The 24,510-nt window shown below is 50.3% G+C and overlaps 2 protein-coding genes across 5 annotated transcripts in view; one reads left to right on the top strand and one right to left on the bottom strand.

Annotated features, from left to right (window-relative positions):
* The first annotated feature begins 1,051 nt into the window (after positions 1-1,051).
* AIP (aryl hydrocarbon receptor interacting protein) lies at positions 1,052-10,013 on the top strand. Of its 4 annotated transcripts, none has more exons than XM_061609439.1 (6): positions 1,082-1,397; positions 3,751-3,930; positions 5,813-6,001; positions 6,551-6,727; positions 7,174-7,315; positions 7,810-10,013. In XM_061609439.1, the coding sequence occupies exons 1-6, from the start codon at positions 1,299-1,301 to the stop codon at positions 8,013-8,015; spliced, it is 993 nt and encodes a 330-aa protein (XP_061465423.1). In that variant the 5' UTR covers positions 1,082-1,298; the 3' UTR covers positions 8,016-10,013. The 4 variants fall into 4 exon arrangements, with proteins under 4 accessions (XP_061465426.1, XP_061465423.1, XP_061465425.1 ...); XM_061609441.1 differs by lacking the exon at positions 1,082-1,397 and adding an exon at positions 1,455-1,545; XM_061609440.1 differs by lacking the exon at positions 1,082-1,397 and adding an exon at positions 1,748-1,833.
* Positions 10,014-12,541: 2,528 nt separating this feature from the next.
* LOC133376735 (unconventional myosin-X-like) overlaps positions 12,542-24,510 on the bottom strand; it is a 117,167-nt gene continuing 105,198 nt past the window's right edge. The window contains exon 41 of the mRNA XM_061609438.1: positions 12,542-15,686. Coding sequence (XP_061465422.1) covers positions 15,573-15,686 — 114 coding nt within the window. The 3' untranslated portion in view covers positions 12,542-15,572. The remainder of the gene's footprint in view (positions 15,687-24,510) is intronic.

Below are 24,510 nucleotides of genomic sequence, written 5' to 3'. Positions count from 1 at the left end.
TCAGTGGCCCTCCATCTGTTGCTGGACTACAACTCCCATCATCCCTCATGCTGACTGCAACTGATGGGAATTGAGAACTCAACATCTCTAGAGCCACAGCTACTTTAGAGGCTCAAGCTGAATAAATAACATCTGGTGGGCCATTTTAAAAGAACTTTTAACTGGGTGTCTGTCCATCAAGTCCTCATCACCTGCAGCACTCCATCTTCCTTGGGCACCAGCACTAGCAGATGGGTAAAGAGAGTGGCCGGTGGCAACTTCTTGGTCTGCTGCGCCTTTGGAGATGGTGCCCAGTGCTGCTTCGAACATGCCCAGCAGCTTGTCTATGGGAGGCAGGGAGGGGCCCTGCTGGCACAGCAGGGGGAGAGCAAGCAAGCACAGGTCCGCAGCTGGTTAGGATTGTCCTGGGAAGGGCAATGTTTACTGCAGAAAGGGTCACATTAAGTACATTTTAATTAAATTTACTTAATTCTTTTAATGAAGAATGCTGATATAGAGAACTTAATATTCCAGTATGTACAGAAATTTGGATCAGATGCTTTGCAGAAAAAAAATAGATGGCTTGTAGGCATCTTATAAATTATTGTGTAATATGTTGTTTTATTTCAAGTAAGTAGCATTTTTGTATAATTTAGTTATAACTGCTGATATTAATATGCAACTTGTTTGAAATACTGCTAAATGCTACAAAAATTGTATGCTTAAATATATTGCTATTTCATATTCACAGTGTCTTTCAGCTATTTTCCATTTTGTTAGGCAAATGTTAACATGTCCACATTACATTTACTGGGTGTCCAACTGATATAACTGGGCTTCGTTATTCGTTTTTAAAAGATCCGACGTCCGATGTTTTCTCTTCTGCCCGGCTGAGGAATGGGTTTGCGAAGTCTTTTAAATTTGCAGACTTTGTAACTCCTGTATAAAGCCATTATCACTGCACACCTGTCTCTAGCAGACTCCAAGCAGCGACGGACGCGCAAAGGAAGACGAAAGAGAAGCATGGAGGCGCAGACTTTTTAGGACAGGGGTCAGAACATTGCCCAAGCCCCAGCGGCAGCATTTGAGAGCCCCTCCCCGGTGCAGAGCTGTCCTCCTCTCCACGATAAGTACAGCGAGCACTCGCTGAACCCGAATCTTTCCGAAAGATTCCGACTGCTACCAGATGTGTCCGAAGCCGGATACGGAAATAGCCGATTTTATCCGGCACTAACCGAAACGGGCGTCGGCAATTCAGCGGTAGGCAACGGAAAAGAACGAAGGTTGTATCGAAGACAGAACTTGCGAGGGGAGCCATCATGGCGGATCAGATCGCGCAGCTCCGGGCGGATGGGATCCAAAAGAGGTTGATGCAGGAAGGTCAAGGACCGCTACTTGATTATCAAGATGGCACCAAGGTGAAAAGATCGTACGCGGTTTTCTCGGGGCTGAGATAACAGAATAGGGCCCGGGAAACGCGCGTGCGCGAACGAACGGCGATGATGCGCAGGTTAAACTAAAGTGCGCGTGCGCGGGGAGGATAGTGTCATGGGGGATGTGAGAGAGGTATGCAAATTTAGCTTGTTACCCACGTTTCAGTTCATTTAGAATTCTGCTAACTCTATGCTGATTTGTCACGCCCACAAAAGTAGATTTGCTCCTTGTCTTCTGCTCACTTCGAATATACGGCTGGTTAATCTCGAGGGATGGGGCGGAAAGCGGGTGTGTGGGTCATTAGTGTATTAAAGTGATGGTCCTGTTGCTGTTGCGGCGCGGCTCCTGGATATTATTTGGGGGCACATCCGCAAAATGACTCCACGCACATCAGCTTCTCTTCCAAGTTTCCTTTTTGGGGTGGGTAAAGTGTGAACAGGGAGCTCCCGTCCCTCCCTTCTTCGCCAGGGAACGGTGAAGCCTGCATTCTAATCTCTGTTGGTGATGGAAAGCTTGTAGTATACAACAAGAATAACTCTATTATTATTATTAGAATTTATTACCTGCCCTTCATGCAAAGGTCCCAGGGTGCATCACAACAATTTGTAACACATAATTAAAAAGTTAAAAACAACCTAAACAACAGTAGGACAGTGATAGATAACCTATATTTTCCCCAGCGATCCTTGGAACCTCTTTTTTTCTTACTACGCAGTATCTTTCTCCGAGCATTCAAGAGATGTGACACCCCCCTTCCCCACGTTATGATCAGAGATGTAATGAGAAGAAATTTGTTCCCTGTCAGCTTTATCTCATGGATAAAACCACACCCTTGGTACCCGTTCACACCTTGCATATTAATCCTCATAATTGGGCAGTGATGGCAGTTAGCAAGTGTGGCTTTTCCAGTCATAGTGTGGCAGTGGTGGGAGAAATCTTGGTTCCTTTTATTTATTTATTTATTTATTTTATCATTAATTTTTATTCAAATTTTCAAAGACAAAAAACAAAACAAAACAAAAACAACTAAACAATAAAATAAAATGTTGACTTCCAATTTGTCGCAGATCAGTTATAGGTCTACAATATATATCAATCCTGTCTTTAAAATTATATTATAAAATCACTTTCCTCCAGTAGTTATCTTAATTAATCATCAAATCTCATAAACATTACTTTATTCTTTCCACAAAAAGTCAAAGAGAGGTTTCAATTCCTTGAGAGATATATCTTTCAATTTTTCTCCAAATAAACATGTCGCTTAATCCATCTGATTCAAATCTGTTCCTTTAATTTATGAATCGCTTCCCATAAAACATCCCAAAGTGATATAGTGATAAAAACATGTATACATTTTTTTGAAGTCCAATGCAGATACACAGTGGGATAAAATTCTCCACTTGAAAGGCTTGTGGAAAAGGAGGGTCTTCAACAGGCATTGAAAAGATAACATAGCTGACCCCTGTCTGATGTGTAATGGGAGAGTTCCAAAGAGTAGGTGCCACCACACAAAAGGCTAAATTCCTACATCGTATGAAATGGACCTGCTAAAAAGCCAAAATCTCTACCTACCTGTGTTCTCAGCTTGGTCGAACCAGCTCTGTCCCGTATAAATGGTGAGGGCAATGTTCAGTCTGCATGTTCTGAGATGTCACTATTGTTCACCAGCGTATTGGAAGTTGGATTGAAATTCCTTCTAGTGACACAAGTAGTTTATGTCATCCTCACTCCTCTGGGCATTCACCCCCAGATTTACATAGTCTATCTAGCTCAGGGATGAGGAACCTTTCCTGACCCCCAGATCAGATCTTTATCTGTCCTACCCTTGCAGGCCAAATTGGATATGTGGGCAAGGCCACCCACCTGTCAATCACTTGATGTACATTGATGATAGGTTACAAGCCTGTTTGAAGGCCCACTTCCAGTGCACCTTCAAAGAGCCTTGCTCTAGGTTTATGAAGAGATTTGGGTTGAAACCCTTGTTAAAATGGAGTTTTTTCCCATCTCCCTTTTAGGAGGGGTTTCAATACAAATCCTTGGGTGATCCTGGATCAAGGCACATTCCCACTGCCCATCAGCTGATGGGAGTGCCTTGGTCTAGAAAACAAATAATTGGAAGTTCTATTTAAGCTCTCTATTTTTCCTTTGAAGGCATGTTGGGGCCTGCCCTACGCCTTACATCACATATGATGACAGGTGGGCATGGTTTGCCAGGAATGGCCTGGCAGGCCAAATTGGGATCCCTGGTGGGCTGGAGATCTAGCTGAACACTTAACTCTGCAGTTCCACTGTGTCTGTGGGGTGCCCTTAATCAACAGCTCTTCCCATTGGCTTCAGGCTACCTTCCACTATCGCACCCTGCTCTGCAGTCTGGACCAGCAAGTCTTAGATGACAGTCGTACACGAGGCAAGCCCATGGAACTAATAATTGGCAAGAAATTCAAGCTGCCTGTGTGGGAGACTATTCTGCAAACCATGCGAGAGGGAGAGATGGCTGAGTTCTTGTGCGATACAAAGGTAATCCTTGCAACTGCTGAGAGCTAGCACGGCCCAGGGTGGGAAGTGGCTAGACCATTCCAGGCCAGGGAAGGCCTCTGCCCAACTCCTTGCGTCTCCCATAGTCTCCAAGGCTGTGGATAGGTTACTGAGCCTCAGTTCCCCATCTGTAACACAGGAATGAGGGTGACCTTTTCTTTATTTAATTCTCCCTCACCCCAGTCTACATTAAATCAAATACAATAGGTTGTAGTCAGCCAAATCCTACTTAAAGTAGATCCATTGAAATGAATGAACCTGAGTTAGTAATTAACTTCAGTGGGTCTTCTCTGCAAAGGACTAGCATTGAATGCCATATATGAAAACAGAAGAATAGCTATGACTAGATATTAGTGGGCAATGAACGCCTAGGTGAATACTGCCAGTGTGGAGAAACTGGCCCTCCAGATGTTGTTGGACTCCCAGTTCCCATCAGTTCCAGCCAGCATGGGTGAAGGGAGCTGCAGTCTAGCAACATCTAGAGAGCCACAGGTTCCCCGCATCTGTTTTACAGACAGTGAAAACACATTGCTGTGGGTGCTACCATTTCTAAGAGGAAGAACATTCCACAGAGTAGGTGCCACCATAGAAAATTGGTGATTGTTTCTGGGAAATGGTGTGCGTGTTCAAAGAGTAGTATAGATGAATTTGAATAACGTGTCACATTTAGCATGTATTTACTGCCTTCCTCAAAGTAGGTACTGTTAGGCCTGCATGTATCTTGTGATTGCATAGGATAGGGGCAGCCAATGTGTTTTGGACTACAACTTCCATCAGCCTCAGCCAGAATGGCCAATGGTTAGGTATGATGGAACTTGTAGTCCAAAACATCTACACGGTACCACATTGGCTGCCCTGGTGCAGGATCACAGAAATTGGTGTTGGGCATGGAATTCAACAGCTCCGAAAGCTTCACTTTCTTGTTAAAAACACACACACACACTTCTTTTAAAAAGCAAGTTTCTTCATAACTGTGTGTAGCAATGCCTGGGAAGATGCAATAACAGAATAATTTGTATAGAAGAAGCAAATAAGTGCAAAGTTCTTTAGCATATTGCACACAGAATTCACCTTTTTGGGTGCAGAATTTGAGTTAACTTTGGTACTACACCTGAAACTTTCCAAATGCCCCTTCTACAACTCTTAAAGTATTCAGATCTGGGATGGATGATGGAATGCTGGCCTTGCTCTTTTTAGACACAATGTACCATTTTAGTACATGCACCACATTTTATCTCATCTATTGTACAAATGGTATTCCATGAGAGAGATTCACCTCCCCCAGCAAGAAGAACTCTGTCTGATCTTTTCCTTTCTCTCTGCAGCTTGTGGTCTTTTTTTTTTTAACTTTTATTTTATTGGGTTTTCAAATATAAACAAACATAAACATTAATATTTACAATCTCCAACCCCGCAGATGAGTGCAGCATATCAAATCTAAATCAAATCAAATCCACTCAACATGTTCATCAAATAAAATCATCTTTCTCTAAATCACCATGAGAAGCTGGCACTCTCTCTCCATCCATGTTCTTTTGCTGCAGCCTATTTAATAAAAGTGAACCAAACAACATAAAACCTGTCAGATTTCTTCTTATTTCTTCACTCACGGATTGTGTTGGTTAACTTCTCCAAGTCCCATAACTGTTGAAACCATGTGTCCATTAAGTTTGCATTTAACAATATCCAGAATTTAGATATAGTTAATCTTCTTGCTGTCATGAGATGGGTAATAAGATCTTTTTGGCTAAGGTCTTGAGCTTCTGAGTCATGTATTGACAAAAGAGCAATCTTTGGGTCTTGGACAATTGTTTGGTCTGTGATTAGTTCAACCTCATGAAACACTTTTGTCCAAAATTTCCAGCATGTGGTCTTGTATCCAACGGTGTCAAAGAGCTTGAGGAACATTGCGGCTGGGAAAGATCCACTCGAGGGACAACGACATTGCTGTGGCATTGCTCAAATGCACGAGCACCAGTCGCTGGGTTACCCGGACCTTGATGAGCTCCAGCAGAATCCCCAGCCCCTCATCTTTGCCATTGAGATGCTCAAGGTGAGGGAGAAGGAAAGGTGAGGTCCTCTGGCACAGACAGAATCAGAAGAGTGGTGGCTCTTATCATAGAATAGTAGAGTTGGAAGGGGCCTATAAGGCCATCAAGTCCAACCCCCAGCTCAATGCCAGAATCCAAATCAAAGCATTCCCGACAGATGGGAATGGCTCTTTGGGTGTCTGGGAGTTTTTCTCGTCTGTGGGTATATGAATTTGCAAAAAGGCAGGTGAAAGCAGGGGCCCCTCAGATGCAGCTGGGATGCTGGCAGTCTGTCTTGGTCTCTGCCTTTTTTTTTTTGCCAAGTATATGAGATGATTTTGCTCACTTTTAAAAGGGATCACACAGGAATGAAGGATCAGCTGGTCTGGGCTAATGAGAGACCTCCTGTCCTCCATTCCCAATCCCAACTTTGTGCACCTCATCTGAGATGAGTGGGGGTGCATTGAGCTCTAGGGGAGGGACGAGTCAGGCTGGGTCTTGCAGTGTTTTTAGGACAATGGCTCTTTGGCCCCAGGATCTAACCCAGCCCACTGCCTTTGTGCCTTGCTTAGGTGGAAGCCCCTGGCTCGTATCGGCAGGATCCTTGGGCCATGTCAGATGAGGAGAAGCTGAAGGCCGTGCCCCTGATCCATCAGGAAGGCAACGAGCTCTACAAGGAAGGCAAGGTGCAGGAGGCTGCTGCCAAGTACTACGATGCCATTGCTTGTCTGAAGAACCTGCAGATGAAGGTGACGGAAGGCCTGTCTTCCTCTATAGCTGCATCAAGGCCATTGCCTTTCCCACCGCTGCAGCTTCACTTTTGTCTACACATTTGTGGGAATAAAGGCCAGGTTAAAAGGGAGGGCTTGTCAGCTTTGGACAGAACAGGGATCCTGCTTCGCTTTCATTATGCGGCAGGATGAAAGTATAGGCCGCTATTGAACAGCCAGGGTTGCCACTGAATAAAAGTGTATTCCTGCTCCCAGAGCAGTTCCTGCTAGAGCCCTTCCCCTGCCTTTCGTCCAACAAGCTCTGCTCTGATGGCAGAGCTTGCAGGAGGCCTCTCCCTTTACATCAACAGGGCCCTAGATTGAGTAGCCCAACCATTGTCATTGTGCCCGTGTTCTCCAACAGAGGGAAAGCCTTGCAGTTCTCCAGCTGTGCCTCACGCTCATTTCCCTATCCTGTGTCCCAGGAGCAGCCGGGATCCCCAGACTGGATCCAGCTGGACCAACAGATCACCCCTTTGTTGCTGAATTACTGCCAGTGTAAGCTGTTGAATGAGGAGTACTATGAGGTGCTGGATCACTGCTCTTCCATTCTCAACAAGTATGAAGGTAAGGAATCTCGCTTGCTGTACAGTGGGGCCCTAGGGAAGACCTGGAAGCAGTGGCCTTTTATTAATGCATTGTGTGGTTGGAAGACTCTATCCCTGTGTTGGAAGGGACTGCACTTAGAGGCAGAGGAGACTTGCTGTGGTTGCAGAGAGCCAGCATGGTGTAGTGGTTAGAGTATTGGGCTAGGACCTGGGAGATCAGGGTTCAAATCCTCACTTGGCCATGAAGTTGACTGGGCCCGTCACTGTCTCTTAGCCTAACCTATCTCACCAGGTTGTTCTGAAGATAAACTGGGGAGGGAGAGAACCCTTCAGGCCACCTTGAAAGAAAGGTGGGCTGTGAGTGTCATATTCAATAAATTAGTCCTAATGCATAACCCCAGGGTGTGCGTGTCTGTAGTGTGCCCAGGATGCAAGTGGAATAAACCCTCAGGTAGGCCTTGCCATACTGTGTGGAGCCTTGATGCATTACTCAGATGGTGACTGTCCCCTCAGATAATGTCAAAGCCTACTTCAAGCGAGCCAAGGCACATGCCGCCGTTTGGAATGCAGCTGAAGCACAGGCCGACTTTGCCAAAGTCGTGCAGCTGGATCCATCATTGGGCCCCGTGGTTGCACGGGAGCTGCGCAGTCTGGAGACCCGCTTACGTCAGAAAGAAGATGAAGACAAGATCCGTTTCAAAGGCATCTTCTCCCAGTAGCTGTTGGACCTGCTGCTGCCCCACTTGGGACAGCTCAGACTTGGCTGGCAGTGCTCGGGCACTGCAGCGTAAGTGGACCGTGCGGCTCCCTGAAAGGGCTAGTGTGTCCCGCCCCTACACGCTGATCTCCATGGAGCCGGACCTTCTTGTCAACAAAGTGTGTCACCTATGTGCTGATAGCACTATTTGCCAAAGGAAGTGGGATACGGCAGGGAAGTCTTTTCTGATTCCCCAGGCTAAGGGTGGCCCAGAATGTGCCTGCCAGATTTAGTGTGAGCCTCTATATTATCCCCGTAAGTGAATATTTATCCTGTTCCACTGCACCAGGTGCCTTTTCCTTTGTTGCTCATGGAGCTTTGCTTGGGTAAGGGCTGCCAGAAGATACTGTGAGATGGCCAAGGCTTCCCTTCTATCCTGCAATCCCCTCTTGCTGTTCAGGAACAGGGTAGGTATAGCAGCTCCTGATCTCCACAGCAACATTTTATTTTGCCACAGGGTCCTCTGCACCTCAGAGCTGAGATGGTCATTTGTGATGAGAGTTACATGAAGGTGATCTGTCCTCCCGTTAGTATAATTCCTCCTTGCTGCTCCTTCTGTGTGCAGTAGCGCGTGTCTGCCCATGCGCTAATCAATCTCAGCTAGTGTGCTGGTTACAAGGTTATGTTTTTGCCTCTCTGTTGCTGCCTGGCTGTATAGGATGATGCTTTGGAATCCAAATAGCTGCCTTTGTGGGGGAAGTTTAGAAGTGTATATATGCCGAGTATGGAGTTGGAAGCTAAATGGCAGATACTCTGACCCGCAAAATCCAGCAGGTCTCGTTTAAGGAAAAAATAGTGAATTGCATCTACTGCATTGTGGTGGCTGCGTTGCCAGCCCTTGGCTCTCTTGGTTAAAGGGTGTTGTGCCACCAGCACAGCAACGTGATGGTGTAACAAACAAGATGTGGCTCTATGTGCTATTCTGCAATCTAGGAGGCTCTGCCTAATTCCAGCTTCCCTCTTACTTGGTGTGATGACTGCTGTCAGTATTCCTGGGGCTTTTTAGCTGGTTTTAACTTTCTCGGCCTCTGTATCGGCCAGAGAGAAAAAGTCACTTGATTTCTCTTCCGAGCACTACTTTGGGCCCTTCGTGCACAAGGGACGGAGAGGAGTCCTGTGCCTGTTGTTTCTTGAGAATTGGAGTGTCTCCAGCAGCAAACATGCTGATGAAAAACAACAGCCCTCCGCCCTCCCTCCCTCTTCTGAGGTGCAGGACAAATGGCAAAAGGAGAGGACAGGCAGCCAGCCCCTGCTAACGTGTGTTATTTGAGCAACTTATTCAACAGCAGTTTTGGTTAAATGTGACTATTTTTATGACCTTCTGAAACATCTAAGCCACATCAAGCAGCAGAGGAATCTTAAAGCAAGGCATCAGTGACTTGCCTAAGGCCACGGGAGCTGTCTGAAAGTAGTGCCCAATAAGCACCAGTTTCCTCTGTCACTAGCAGCAGTGCAACAGTCGGAGAAGTGATGAGTTCATGCCAAATGCTCTTTCAAAACATAGCCAGCTCAGAGAGGATTTTTTTTCTCTTCTGCTTAGCAAAAGTTGATGGGGGACATGCAGTCACGAGCAGCTCTTCCGCTTCCTTTAATCTCTTATCAGAAACGGAACCGAGGGCAATCAGATTCTCTGAAAAGCTTGAAAAGAGTATTTGTTGAGGGTATTCTTCAGTGGGGAAAGATCTTTGCCCCATCTCACCAAGGCCTATCTGCTTGCTGGGATGGGCCTCTGTGTTTGGACTGCCCTTCGTCTGCACAGAAACAATGGCGTTTATACCAGAAAAAACTCCAGCATCGGTCAGCTGGGGAATGTACTCGCCACTGAACAGCTTGTCAGGATTGTGGGCTCTAATAGTGTCATGGTTACCTGTTGTATGGTTAGGAAGATTGCAGGCATGAACTGCTTCTTGCCTAACAGGTAAGTGCCGTCAGAGATAATGACAGTGACCATCACTTTAGGGGGGGGGTTTGGAGGGGGGGGTCTAACCAGTCCTTTTTGGGGCAGGGGGGGAGAAATGTGGTGCCCTTACTGGTACCTTGATAAAAGTGCTGTTGAGTGCCAGCACAAAATGGTTGCCATGGACTGTCAAAAAAATGGTGCCGCTACTCCGAAATGGTACCATCACAAAAAAGATACTATGTCTACCAGATATTCTGTGACAGCTATTCCAGCTCAGGCACAGTTTCAGTTCTTCACTTGACTAATGGTGGGGATCTCTTGCTTTACCAGCATCTAGCACTAGCACATATAAAGAAGCCTGGATTGCTGTGCAGCCAAGGGGCGAGAGGAAAACCTTCTTTGCCAAGACATTGAGGTTAAATGGTTGAGAGTGAAGGTCATCAGCAGGATGATGGCAAGTCTGCCTAAGAGCTTAAGAAAGAAAACACGAGGCTGGCTCAAAGTGCCAGGGTTGTTTATTATTGGGACCCAAGAGGGTAGGTGAATCTGCTGCTCCTACCTTCCTCTTTAAAAGTCCTATTCTGAAAAGTGTCTGTTGTGGCTCCATCATCTTTTATTTTGGCTGAAAAGGGTATATTTTCCTCATCCTATTTAAACAACAAATGGGGCTGGCTGTTTTTACATTATGCAAGAATAGCAAGCCATGTTTGAAATCACATTTCAAAGAAAAAGCATTAAGCATGTTCAACTCATTCAAATCCCTGGGACTTTAAAGTGCTTGAGACCATGTTTCGACGCTATAGCACAAAGCGCAAATCATGTGCAGTCTCCGATCAGTAAAACTGCATCTTCAGCACTGATGTATATTTACCACCTATCTTAAACTGCGTGATGTAGCAGTTTTCCCTGTGTGTTACACAACTATGGTAAAGCAGTATGACTGTGTAGCTGAAGCAGGCCACCAAATGTCAGCTCTCAAACTGCTATTTGCTATGTGTTTCTTCTGAGCTCTTTTTGTAGAGTCAGCATCAGTGTGTTCAGTAACCTGTAGACCAGGCAGTTCTGGTTCTGATGACATAAAAAAGTATGTAGCTTCATGGATATAGGAATCAATGGAAGAAAGCCTAAAGCATGTTTTTCCTGGACTTTGAAACTGCATAGCCCCCTCAAGACTATTTTCACTACCAGTGTGCATTGCACAACTGCTTAGCTGGAAAGGCACATATTGAATATAGAGGGCAGCCCATTACCTTTCTTGGTAATGCACATGCCCTTGCAGAGAAAATAGGGTGATAATCCAACTAGTGTATCAAAATTGAGATGTCATGAATCTAGCACTGCCTCGTATAGCTTTTGAACTTGCTACCCGATGTGTATTTAGTCTACATCATGCCCCTAGGGAGACCAGAGAAGATGGGGTAAAACATTCCAGTGGCCATAATCTATTAGGGTTTGTGTGCAGCCGCCATTCAGTTCAATGGTTCTGGCACAGGAGAACGTGATTGTGCCTGATAACCATCATCTAAATAACCATCAGTAGAGTGCAAAGTTGTACAATAAAATCTCCTCTCCAGCACAAAGCTCTGCAAGAATGTTTTTGCTTACTTTTGTAATGGTTATATTGTATGTTGTATGCAAAGGTGGTCCTGGTTTTTTTCTGGAATATATATATATATATATATATATTTGGAGGAAGTGGGGGCTTTACATCAATTTTGAGTCTCCTGTTGCACCTCCAAGTTCTCTGCATGGCTAGTGCAAATCAGTGGCAGAACACAAGCTTGGATGACTAACACACAGTCTTTGGGAGACAAAAAAAATCCTGTTTGTGCTTCTGTATTGCAGGTTCAAATGTATGGCATGTGTTACTATAAGAATTAAAACTATTCAAAAGCAATTTGTTGACAGTTCTGAAATTGTAGCAATGTTCTTTGTCTCCTGCTAGAAATTAGGAAAGAAACCAGAATATAGAAAACAGGCAAGTGGGGTGCTTAGCCTGGGCCCTATATTACCTCCGAGTTGCCACTGGCAAGAAACAAAACTTTCCCTTCTAGGAATGAAAACAAGCATATAAAGAAAAGTTGGGCCATTTGTACACCTGCTCTTTATTCTGTCCAGTGGCTTGAACAGGGCTGTAATAATCTGGTCAGAAATCAACGTGAGCACAACTGGCTTCTTGTACCTTTCTGTGGGCTAATCCCTTCTCTCAAAAAATGGGATAAAAATTTTAAAAAGCAGTCCAGGAAGAAAAGGCGCTCTTCTGAATTGTGCAAAGCCAAGGTCCTTTATTTAGCCTGTTGGCTAGATCCCCTTAAGCTAGATTTTGCTCATAAAGCAGCTTCCTCTACCAATCAAGTGTGGTTGCCCCCTTTTTCTTTTTTTGTCCCAAGGCTTGAATCCAGTGCTGTGCGGGGGGACTTCTGCTTGCACAACAGGACTTCACCTTTTTTCTCCAGCCCCATAGCTCTCAAAATTGGGGGGGGGAGAGGGGGGGAATATGAAGTCCTGTGAAGCAAGTGGAACCCAGCTCCACTTGTTCATGGACAGTGTTGGAAACAATCCAAGGAAATTAAAAAAAAGTTGGAAAGAGAAGAATTTCACATAGAAGCCTCGTTGTAGGGCAAACCAAGCCTGTGAGAAACTGAAGAAAACTGATGCAATCCAATAATTTATTAAACCTCCATCTTGTAAAGCCAGTTACAAATTAAACAAACAAAAAGAGTAGAAGGAAATCTGCAGTAGAATTAATGGGCAGTTATATTCCTAATTGGGTTTAAGCTGCCTGCAGCAACCCATGAGCCAGGACAGGGTGGTAGTTCAGGGTCAAAGACTGGGGAGGGGGGGGCACTAAGAACATTCTACTCAGTGTATCAGACCAAATAAGCAAGATCAAGTCCATCTATCTTCTCTGTTCCACTTCATTACCTGGTGAATGCAAGGGGGGGGGGAAACACTGGATGTGACTCAGTTTGGTTTTTTTAAGGCAATCTTTCCCAGTCAGAAAAGTGAGATGTGATGTTTATGTCCAGCCTGGCTGATGTAACTATATAACATGCACAGGAAAGTTGGGTGGGACTTGTACCTGACACACACAAAAAGAAGTGGATGCTAAACCCTTAGCTGTGGCATTGCCTATTGTATTTCAATAAAAAGTTACTAGGATTATGTCACTAGATGGCTTCTTCAGACAGGTGTGACTCTTATTTTATTTGCATTCCCAGTGACAAAGGGATGGGAGTGTGCGAGGTGAAATCCCTGATTGGAAAATCCTTTGTAGAGGACAATTTCCAGATTCTTTGGGTTTTGCCAGGAGTGGGCTGGAAGAGATATTTGAAACCCAACCTTGCCGGGTAGAAGGTCAGAAAGGATGGCAGCTTGGTTTTCCTAGATAAGAAAGTGCGAATACTCAAGTTTGGCTGGATTAGGGGAAAGTAATGCCTTTGTGCTCAGACAGAAAGGCAAGGCTCAATATATTCTACTCAGATTACACGCAAGCAGAAATGGGTAGCAGACCCAGAATTCAGGATCCTGAGCACCTCAGTTGTAATTTTTTTCTGAAGCAAGTTCCTAGCCCTTAAGGCTATGCCAGGATGCTGAAAAATACCCGTGCAATGGCTAGACACCTTAGAAAGCTGGAGGTGGGCTTTGCAAGATTTCAGTAGTTTGGCAACTGAATTTTAATACTTCACCTACCTCTTTACACTTTTTCTATTGCTAGCGGAAGCAGAATAAGCTTATTTTGCATAAATTGTATACAAGTTTCAGATTGTTTTCTCTTGGGAGAAAATTGGGATTCTGTTACTGAAGAATTTTTATTTTTAGTGCAGAATATAAATAATTTCTCTGGGGCTTGGATCCTAAAGCAGCTTTGTATTTAAGCACCTGTCTCAGGCAACAAGGAATTGTAAGCAGGCAAATGAGTGCAGTTTTATGTAGGTGAGTATGTGTGCTGGCTAAGGCCAGACCACCTCTATCTCCAGCACAGAAACCCAATTCCCTGCCAGAGGAGGGAAGTCCCCTCCTTCGCACCCATCAGAGAAATACAGAGGGCTGCTGGAAGAGGGGTGGAGATCTTCCCTCATGAGCCATCCCACAGCACGCCAGTTACTTTTGTGGGCTTCTTTACATGGGTGTCCTAAAGCCAACCACAATGGACAAATGTGCTACTTTCCCTCGTGAGGTTTGAGCCACATAAAAAACATCCTAGGGCAGGGGTGGGTGCACCCCTCCAGCTGTTGCACCAACTCCCATCAGCCCCAGGCACCATAGCCAATGGTCAGGGATGGTGCAGTCCAGGAACAGCTGGAGGGCCACAGATTCCTCATTCCTGCTTTAGAGCTTCAGCAGCTCAGAGAAGGAAACCATTCTTCCCTGGCTGGCACGCAGGTGGGAGACGTGATGCAAAGTTTTACAGTCAGCTCTGCCTCTTCCCTCAGTTCCTTCCCTGCCTGACCTAGCACAGGGCATGCCTTCTAGCTTCTGTGTTTTCAATTCCCTTAACTCTAGTTTTTATTCTCTGCTGCCTTACCAGCCAGTTTGCTCCTTTTACCTTCATAAAAGTTATCTAGTTCCTCAGCTGCCTCACAATGCTTCATGTGTCTCGGGTGTGAGAGCAGCCATGCAGAAAAAACCGCTTATAGACAAGGACAACGAGAGAAAAGCAGCCCAGACTCCAGGAAGGAAGGATGGTGGGGGTGGGTGAGAGCAGCGTAACAGCAATCGGGGAAAGAGGATGGTCCTCCTTGCAAGTAGATACACATAAATCTGTCCACAACTCTCACTCCTTGGTCTAATTAGATAAATGGATTTTTATACTATTCAGTAGCAATTGCTCCTAACATGCACCATGAGAAATTGCTCCTCTGCAAAGGGCTTGGAAGAACGGCACCCAAGGAAGCCCATGTCGTTTCAAACCCGGCCTTGCGATAGCTGGTGTTTTCCTTAAAGCTCCTGCTGCAGCTGCCAGAAGCCTCTGGAGAGATCTCCACTAATAGCAAAGAGGAAGTGGCCTCTTAGCAGTAGCAGCTTTGGAAATTCTGTGCGGTTTGAAAGCCATTAATCCCTGGGGATGGTAATACTGACAACACAATCCTCCAATACAAGTCTGTTCAGTAGTAGCAGCTCATCCCTGAGGGAACATTGCCCCCAAAATGGAGCAATTTAGTCTTTGCCACTGGAGAGCTTGGCTGTCATTAAGAGAGCCTCTTACGTCTTGTGTAGATGGACCAACGCAGAAACAGTGTGGTGCATCACAGCACCGCCTTAGACTGACTCACTCTCTCTCCTCTTCCTGCTGCTTTTATTGCACAAAAGATCTTCCACATCATTTGCTCCTGGTGATCTCACTTTACCTCTGCAATAAGGTCTTTGCTACAAAAGTGAGGCAGAGGAAGCCTGGACACAAGCTGCCAAGAGTAGCTAGCCATAGTCTTGGTGGTGGTTTTGGTTAAGGAGCAAACCCTGTCGCTGTGGGCGCTCAGCATCAGTCCCTTTTTGCTTCTCTCAGGCAATTAAGTTGGGGGGGGAGGATTCTTCTTACAAAAAGGATTTTTGCTACAGATCTGGCTGGGATGCATCATGTATCTTTCTCAAGGGCTCAGGTTAGCTTTACAGGCCTCATCACCTTGTCCAGATACTTGCACGGCTGTCCAGGCTGGTGGCCGATTTGACGCTACAGCATTTCTTCACAATCATGTTGATGTAGGCTTTCATGATTTTAATAATCTCTCCCACCTAGTAAAATAAGAAGGGACAGTCAGAACCCCTTGAGGTGTTAGAGAGCCAAATGGCAGTGATTTCTGATGATGTCCAGAAGCAAATGGTATGTATCCGGAATGTGGGATTTCAGGCCTGGGGGCCCAATGTGGCCTTCCAGGCCTCTCCATCCGGCCCTTGGGATTCTCCCTGGGCTGTACCTCCTCCTCAGCCACACTCCCCCTCCCTAACCCACACCCCTCATTGGCTTAACTTTGCACCCTCCTTCAATGTTTTTTGCCTGCCTGGAATGCTTCTTGCTCACGTGGATGGAGGATAGACGGGGCTTTACTGGGCAAAGGTAGAGCTTGCATTAGTTGCTCTGCCCACTTTTGCCTCTGGTCCCACCCACCACTTGCAAGCGGTCTCCAGCAGATTGCCCAGAAGGAAATGCTCTAATCTTGAAAAAGGTTTCCTACCTGTGGAATATATTTTCTGCCATGTGTGTTATGTGCCTTCACTTATGACAACCCTATGAATCAGCAACCTCCAATAGCATCTGTCATGAACCACCCTGTTCAGATCTTGTAAGTTCTTACGGAATCAACCCATTTCTTGGTTGGTCTTCCTCTTTTTCTACTCCCTTGTGTTTTTCCCAGCATGAGCGTCTTTTCTAGTGAATCTTGTCTTCTCATTATGTGTCCAAAGTATGATAACCGCAGTTTCATCATTTTAGCTTCTAGTGATAGTTCTGGTTAGTTTGTTCTAACACCCAATTATTGGTCTTTTTCCCTCTCCATGGTATCCACAAAGCTCCCCTCCAACACCACATTTCAAATGAGCTGATTTTTCTTTTATCCACTTTTTTCACTGTGTGTGCCTTGTTGCCTTGCCCTTATGTTATCGTCAGAGTCCATGGCGGCAGGAGTGGGAGAGAGGCGGCGAGAGTGGAGTGGGGCCAGGCCCACTGGGCCTCTGGGGAGGCTCGAAGGCTCTGGCCTGGCCGCCTCCCTTGTTAGTCTGCTGCTCTCAGTATGGCAGAGGAGCCATCCCATCATAATTGTTTAAGTAAGATTCCATTGTCAGTCCAGGTGGCTTCTGTACATGGAATGGTGCATGCGTGCGTGCACGTGTGTGTGTGTGCGTGTGTGTGCATGCATGTGCCCCATCTTGTACTTCATCCCAGGAAGCAACATTTCTTGGGCCAGCCCTCTCTAGGCCTGCAATGCTAGTCAATTAAATAGGTTAGATCAACTGGACGGGGGGATAAAAAAGGTGTCCCCGATTGAGCAGCGGAATCTATAATACAAAAACTTTTGAGGGTCTCTCCTGTTTTTAAGAGCTTTGTTTTGGAATTGTCATTTTTCAATCTGATTGTTTCATTATGATTTTATTTTTCTATATGTTTTGTTAAACACTCTGATGGCCCTTTGTAGGACTGAAGACGCAAAATAAAAACAAAACATTAAAACCGGGCGGAAATCAACATCTTAAATGACTCCTCATCAAAGAGGGTGCCTGCTGCAAGACAGGCATGCATCTTCAAAAAACAAGTTACCGTATATTCCGGCGTATAAGATGACTTTTTAACCCCGGAAAATCTTCTCCAAAGTCGGGGGTCGTCTTATACGCCGGGTGCTGAAAAATAGCTGCCGAGCCAGAGGCCAGGCCGGGATGACGCGGGCGGGAGGACGGACGGCGGGGCTGAATCAGAGGGGCCGGGGGGAGGGTCAGCGAGCGGCGTGGAACATTCCCGAGACACAACAAAGCTGCAGTAGCGGCCAATGGTCACGGCTTAGAGGGGAAGGGGCCTCCATCCCCTCCCTGCATATACCCGAAGGCTGCCCCGAGGGAGACCGGCCGCTTGGCTCCCTACTGCCCCCGGCTTGCCGAGCGGCAGGGAAGAAGTTGCCGGAGCTCCTTGTTCGGGCCACCGCCGAGCGAGCGCAGCTGCGTCAGGCCCGGCATGCGGGGGCTGGAGCTCTGGGGCGGGCGAGATGGCTGGAGGTCGCTGCTGGATCCAAGGAAGCCCTTCTGCGCCCAAGTCTGCTTGGCCCCAGGGAGGAGGGCAGGTGCTGGGCGAAGGGCGTGATCCAGCGGCCGCAGGGAGGGCCCGACTTAGGGTCCCCGGTGAGCCTCCTGGCAAAGCGGCAGGGAGTATTGGAGCCCCGATCTCCTGGGTCCTCTCGACGGGCTCCCCACGATGCTACGCGGAGGGCAGGCGGCGGAGGTGCTGCGTTTCAGGCGCCATTGCAGCGCCGCCGCCGCGTGGGAAGCCGCAGAAGAGACCCTCCCTCATCCCTCCCCCCCCGCAAAAAAAATCAATTAAACCGGGCGCCGGAGAAAGAAAGGGGAATATATATATTATATATCCATTTGACTTCCTGCCAAACGTGAGTGTAAGGAACCAGAGCTCTCTCCTCCTTGCAACAAGTCTCTCCCCCCCCGGCCACTTTCCTTCCTTCAGCGTCCCCCTCCTGTCCAATCCTTCCTTCTTCTTCACTGGAGACCCAGTGCCTGCCGGAAGAAGGAGAACATCGCCACCCAGGGAAGGAGAGCCTGCTGTTGCTGCTGCTGTTGGAACACCACCTCCACCACCCTTCCCAGTGGGACTGCTGCCTGGCAGACGTGCCTCCTGCAGGACCAGGTCCCAGGTACCCAGCCAGCTGTGACTAATTTCCATCACCTGTCCCTCTTGGGAGGGATACATAAGCCGGCTGGCTGAGGTGGCCTGGGAGACCCAGTGCCTGCCGGAAGAAGGAGAACATCGCCACCCAGGGAAGGAGAGCCTGCTGTTGCTGCTGCTGTTGGAACACCACCTCCACCACCCTTCCCAGTGGGACTGCTGCCTGGCAGACGTGCCTCCTGCAGGACCAGGTCCCAGGTACCCAGCCAGCTGTGACTAATTTCCATCACCTGTCCCTCTTGGGAGGGATACATAAGCCGGCTGGCTGAGGTGGCCTGGGAGACCCAGTGCCTGCAGGAAGAAGGAGAACATCGCCACCCAGGGAAGGAGAGCCTGCTGTTGCTGCTGCTGTTGGAACACCACCTCCACCACCCTTCCCAGTGGGACTGCTGCCTGGCAGACGTGCCTCCTGCAGGACCAGGTCCCAGGTACCCAGCCAGCTGTGACTAATTTCCATCACCTGTCCCTCTTGGGAGGGATACATAAGCCGGCTGGCTGAGGTGGCCTGGGAGACCCAGTGCCTGCAGGAAGAAGGAGAACATCGCCACCCAGGGAAGGAGAGCCTGCTGTTGCTGCTGCTGTTGGAACACCACCTCCACCACCCTTCCCAGTGGGACTGCTGCCTGGCAGACGTGCCTCCTGCAGGACCAGGTCCCAGGTACCCAGCCAGCTGTGACTAATTTCCATCACCTGTCCCTCTTGGGAGGGATACATAAGCCGGCTGGCTGAGGTGGCCTGGGAGACCCAGTGCCTGCCGGAAGAAGGAGAACATCGCCACCCAGGGAAGGAGAGCCTGCTGTTGCTGCTGCTGTTGGAACACCACCTCCACCACCCTTCCCAGTGGGACTGCTGTCTGGCAGACGTGCCTCCTGCAGGACCAGGTCCCAGGTACCCAGCCAGCTGTGACTAATTTCCATCACCTGTCCCTCTTTGGAGGGATACATAAGCCGGCTGGCTGAGGTGGCCTGGGAGACCCAGTGCCTGCAGGAAGAAGGAGAACATCGCCACCCAGGGAAGGAGAGCCTGCTGTTGCTGCTGCTGTTGGAACACCACCTCCACCACCCTTCCCAGTGGGACTGCTGCCTGGCAGACGTGCCTCCTGCAGGACCAGGTCCCAGGTACCCAGCCAGCTGTGACTAATTTCCATCACCTGTCCCTCTTGGGAGGGATACATAAGCCGGCTGGCTGAGGTGGCCTGGGAGACCCAGTGCCTGCCGGAAGAAGGAGAACATCGCCACCCAGGGAAGGAGAGCCTGCTGTTGCTGCTGCTGTTGGAACACCACCTCCACCACCCTTCCCAGTGGGACTGCTGCCTGGCAGACGTGCCTCCTGCAGGACCAGGTCCCAGGTACCCAGCCAGCTGTGACTAATTTCCATCACCTGTCCCTCTTGGGAGGGATACATAAGCCGGCTGGCTGAGGTGGCCTGGGAGACCCAGTGCCTGCCGGAAGAAGGAGAACATCGCCACCCAGGGAAGGAGAGCCTGCAGTTGCTGCTGCTGTTGGAACACCACCTCCACCACCCTTCCCAGTGGGACTGCTGCCTGGCAGACGTGCCTCCTGCAGGACCAGGTCCCAGGTACCCAGCCAGCTGTGACTAATTTCCATCACCTGTCCCTCTTGGGAGGGATACATAAGCCGGTTGGCTGAGGTGGCCTGGGAGACCCAGTGCCTGCAGGAAGAAGGAGAACATCGCCACCCAGGGAAGGAGAGCCTGCTGTTGCTGCTGCTGTTGGAACACCACCTCCACCACCCTTCCCAGTGGGACTGCTGTCTGGCAGACGTGCCTCCTGCAGGACCAGGTCCCAGGTACCCAGCCAGCTGTGACTAATTTCCATCACCTGTCCCTCTTGGGAGGGATACATAAGCCGGCTGGCTGAGGTGGCCTGGGAGACCCAGTGCCTGCCGGAAGAAGAACATCGCCACCCAGGGAAGGAGAGCCTGCTGTTGCTGCTGCTGTTGGAACACCACCTCCACCACCCTTCCCAGTGGGACTGCTGCCTGGCAGACGTGCCTCCTGCAGGACCAGGTCCCAGGTACCCAGCCAGCTGTGACTAATTTCCATCACCTGTCCCTCTTGGGAGGGATACATAAGCCGGCTGGCTGAGGTGGCCTGGGAGACCCAGTGCCTGCCGGAAGAAGGAGAACATCGCCACCCAGGGAAGGAGAGCCTGCTGTTGCTGCTGCTGTTGGAACACCACCTCCACCACCCTTCCCAGTGGGACTGCTGCCTGGCAGACGTGCCTCCTGCAGGACCAGGTCCCAGGTACCCAGCCAGCTGTGACTAATTTCCATCACCTGTCCCTCTTGGGAGGGATACATAAGCCGGCTGGCTGAGGTGGCCTGGGAGACCCAGTGCCTGCAGGAAGAAGGAGAACATCGCCACCCAGGGAAGGAGAGCCTGCTGTTGCTGCTGCTGTTGGAACACCACCTCCACCACCCTTCCCAGTGGGACTGCTGCCTGGCAGACGTGCCTCCTGCAGGACCAGGTCCCAGGTACCCAGCCAGCTGTGACTAATTTCCACCACCTGTCCCTCTTTGGAGGGATACATAAGCCGGCTGGCTGAGGTGGCCTGGGAGACCCAGTGCCTGCAGGAAGAAGGAGAACATCGCCACCCAGGGAAGGAGAGCCTGCTGTTGCTGCTGCTGTTGGAACACCACCTCCACCACCCTTCCCAGTGGGACTGCTGCCTGGCAGACGTGCCTCCTGCAGGACCAGGTCCCAGGTACCCAGCCGGCTGTGACTAATTTCCATCACCTGTCCCTCTTTGGAGGGATACATAAGCCGGCTGGCTGAGGTGGCCTGGGAGACCCAGTGCCTGCCGGAAGAAGGAGAACATCGCCACCCAGGGAAGGAGAGCCTGCTGTTGCTGCTGCTGTTGGAACACCACCTCCACCACCCTTCCCAGTGGGACTGCTGCCTGGCAGACGTGCCTCCTGCAGGACCAGGTCCCAGGTACCCAGCCAGCTGTGACTAATTTCCATCACCTGTCCCTCTTGGGAGGGATACATAAGCCGGCTGGCTGAGGTGGCCTGGGAGACCCAGTGCCTGCCGGAAGAAGGAGAACATCGCCACCCAGGGAAGGAGAGCCTGCTGTTGCTGCTGCTGTTGGAACACCACCTCCACCACCCTTCCCAGTGGGACTGCTGCCTGGCAGACGTGCCTCCTGCAGGACCAGGTCCCAGGTACCCAGCCAGCTGTGACTAATTTCCATCACCTGTCCCTCTTGGGAGGGATACATAAGCCGGCTGGCTGAGGTGGCCTGGGAGACCCAGTGCCTGCCGGAAGAAGGAGAACATCGCCACCCAGGGAAGGAGAGCCTGCTGTTGCTGCTGCTGTTGGAACACCACCTCCACCACCCTTCCCAGTGGGACTGCTGCCTGGCAGACGTGCCTCCTGCAGGACCAGGTCCCAGGTACCCAGCCAGCTGTGACTAATTTCCATCACCTGTCCCTCTTGGGAGGGATACATAAGCCGGCTGGCTGAGGTGGCCTGGGAGACCCAGTGCCTGCAGGAAGAAGGAGAACATCGCCACCCAGGGAAGGAGAGCCTGCTGTTGCTGCTGCTGTTGGAACACCACCTCCACCACCCTTCCCAGTGGGACTGCTGTCTGGCAGACGTGCCTCCTGCAGGACCAGGTCCCAGGTACCCAGCCAGCTGTGACTAATTTCCATCACCTGTCCCTCTTGGGAGGGATACATAAGCCGGCTGGCTGAGGTGGCCTGGGAGACCCAGTGCCTGCCGGAAGAAGAACATCGCCACCCAGGGAAGGAGAGCCTGCTGTTGCTGCTGCTGTTGGAACACCACCTCCACCACCCTTCCCAGTGGGACTGCTGCCTGGCAGACGTGCCTCCTGCAGGACCAGGTCCCAGGTACCCAGCCAGCTGTGACTAATTTCCATCACCTGTCCCTCTTGGGAGGGATACATAAGCCGGCTGGCTGAGGTGGCCTGGGAGACCCAGTGCCTGCAGGAAGAAGGAGAACATCGCCACCCAGGGAAGGAGAGCCTGCTGTTGCTGCTGCTGTTGGAACACCACCTCCACCACCCTTCCCAGTGGGACTGCTGCCTGGCAGACGTGCCTCCTGCAGGACCAGGTCCCAGGTACCCAGCCAGCTGTGACTAATTTCCATCACCTGTCCCTCTTGGGAGGGATACATAAGCCGGCTGGCTGAGGTGGCCTGGGAGACCCAGTGCCTGCCGGAAGAAGGAGAACATCGCCACCCAGGGAAGGAGAGCCTGCTGTTGCTGCTGCTGTTGGAACACCACCTCCACCACCCTTCCCAGTGGGACTGCTGCCTGGCAGACGTGCCTCCTGCAGGACCAGGTCCCAGGTACCCAGCCAGCTGTGACTAATTTCCATCACCTGTCCCTCTTTGGAGGGATACATAAGCCGGCTGGCTGAGGTGGCCTGGGAGACCCAGTGCCTGCCGGAAGAAGGAGAACATCGCCACCCAGGGAAGGAGAGCCTGCTGTTGCTGCTGCTGTTGGAACACCACCTCCACCACCCTTCCCAGTGGGACTGCTGCCTGGCAGACGTGCCTCCTGCAGGACCAGGTCCCAGGTACCCAGCCAGCTGTGACTAATTTCCATCACCTGTCCCTCTTTGGAGGGATACATAAGCCGGCTGGCTGAGGTGGCCTGGGAGACCCAGTGCCTGCCGGAAGAAGGAGAACATCGCCACCCAGGGAAGGAGAGCCTGCTGTTGCTGCTGCTGTTGGAACACCACCTCCACCACCCTTCCCAGTGGGACTGCTGCCTGGCAGACGTGCCTCCTGCAGGACCAGGTCCCAGGTACCCAGCCAGCTGTGACTAATTTCCATCACCTGTCCCTCTTGGGAGGGATACATAAGCCGGTTGGCTGAGGTGGCCTGGGAGACCCAGTGCCTGCCGGAAGAAGAACATCGCCACCCAGGGAAGGAGAGCCTGCTGTTGCTGCTGCTGTTGGAACACCACCTCCACCACCCTTCCCAGTGGGACTGCTGCCTGGCAGACGTGCCTCCTGCAGGACCAGGTCCCAGGTACCCAGCCAGCTGTGACTAATTTCCATCACCTGTCCCTCTTGGGAGGGATACATAAGCCGGCTGGCTGAGGTGGCCTGGGAGACCCAGTGCCTGCCGGAAGAAGGAGAACATCGCCACCCAGGGAAGGAGAGCCTGCTGTTGCTGCTGCTGTTGGAACACCACCTCCACCACCCTTCCCAGTGGGACTGCTGCCTGGCAGACGTGCCTCCTGCAGGACCAGGTCCCAGGTACCCAGCCAGCTGTGACTAATTTCCATCACCTGTCCCTCTTTGGAGGGATACATAAGCCGGCTGGCTGAGGTGGCCTGGGAGACCCAGTGCCTGCCGGAAGAAGGAGAACATCGCCACCCAGGGAAGGAGAGCCTGCTGTTGCTGCTGCTGTTGGAACACCACCTCCACCACCCTTCCCAGTGGGACTGCTGCCTGGCAGACGTGCCTCCTGCAGGACCAGGTCCCAGGTACCCAGCCAGCTGTGACTAATTTCCATCACCTGTCCCTCTTGGGAGGGATACATAAGCCGGCTGGCTGAGGTGGCCTGGGAGACCCAGTGCCTGCAGGAAGAAGGAGAACATCGCCACCCAGGGAAGGAGAGCCTGCTGTTGCTGCTGCTGTTGGAACACCACCTCCACCACCCTTCCCAGTGGGACTGCTGCCTGGCAGACGTGCCTCCTGCAGGACCAGGTCCCAGGTACCCAGCCAGCTGTGACTAATTTCCATCACCTGTCCCTCTTGGGAGGGATACATAAGCCGGCTGGCTGAGGTGGCCTGGGAGACCCAGTGCCTGCAGGAAGAAGGAGAACATCGCCACCCAGGGAAGGAGAGCCTGCTGTTGCTGCTGCTGTTGGAACACCACCTCCACCACCCTTCCCAGTGGGACTGCTGCCTGGCAGACGTGCCTCCTGCAGGACCAGGTCCCAGGTACCCAGCCAGCTGTGACTAATTTCCATCACCTGTCCCTCTTGGGAGGGATACATAAGCCGGCTGGCTGAGGTGGCCTGGGAGACCCAGTGCCTGCAGGAAGAAGGAGAACATCGCCACCCAGGGAAGGAGAGCCTGCTGTTGCTGCTGCTGTTGGAACACCACCTCCACCACCCTTCCCAGTGGGACTGCTGCCTGGCAGACGTGCCTCCTGCAGGACCAGGTCCCAGGTACCCAG

Source organism: Rhineura floridana, chromosome 2 (assembly GCF_030035675.1).
Source record: "Rhineura floridana isolate rRhiFlo1 chromosome 2, rRhiFlo1.hap2, whole genome shotgun sequence".
In the NCBI taxonomy this organism is placed as follows: Eukaryota; Metazoa; Chordata; class Lepidosauria; order Squamata; family Rhineuridae; genus Rhineura; species Rhineura floridana.
This window is presented reverse-complemented; position numbering and strand designations above follow the sequence as displayed.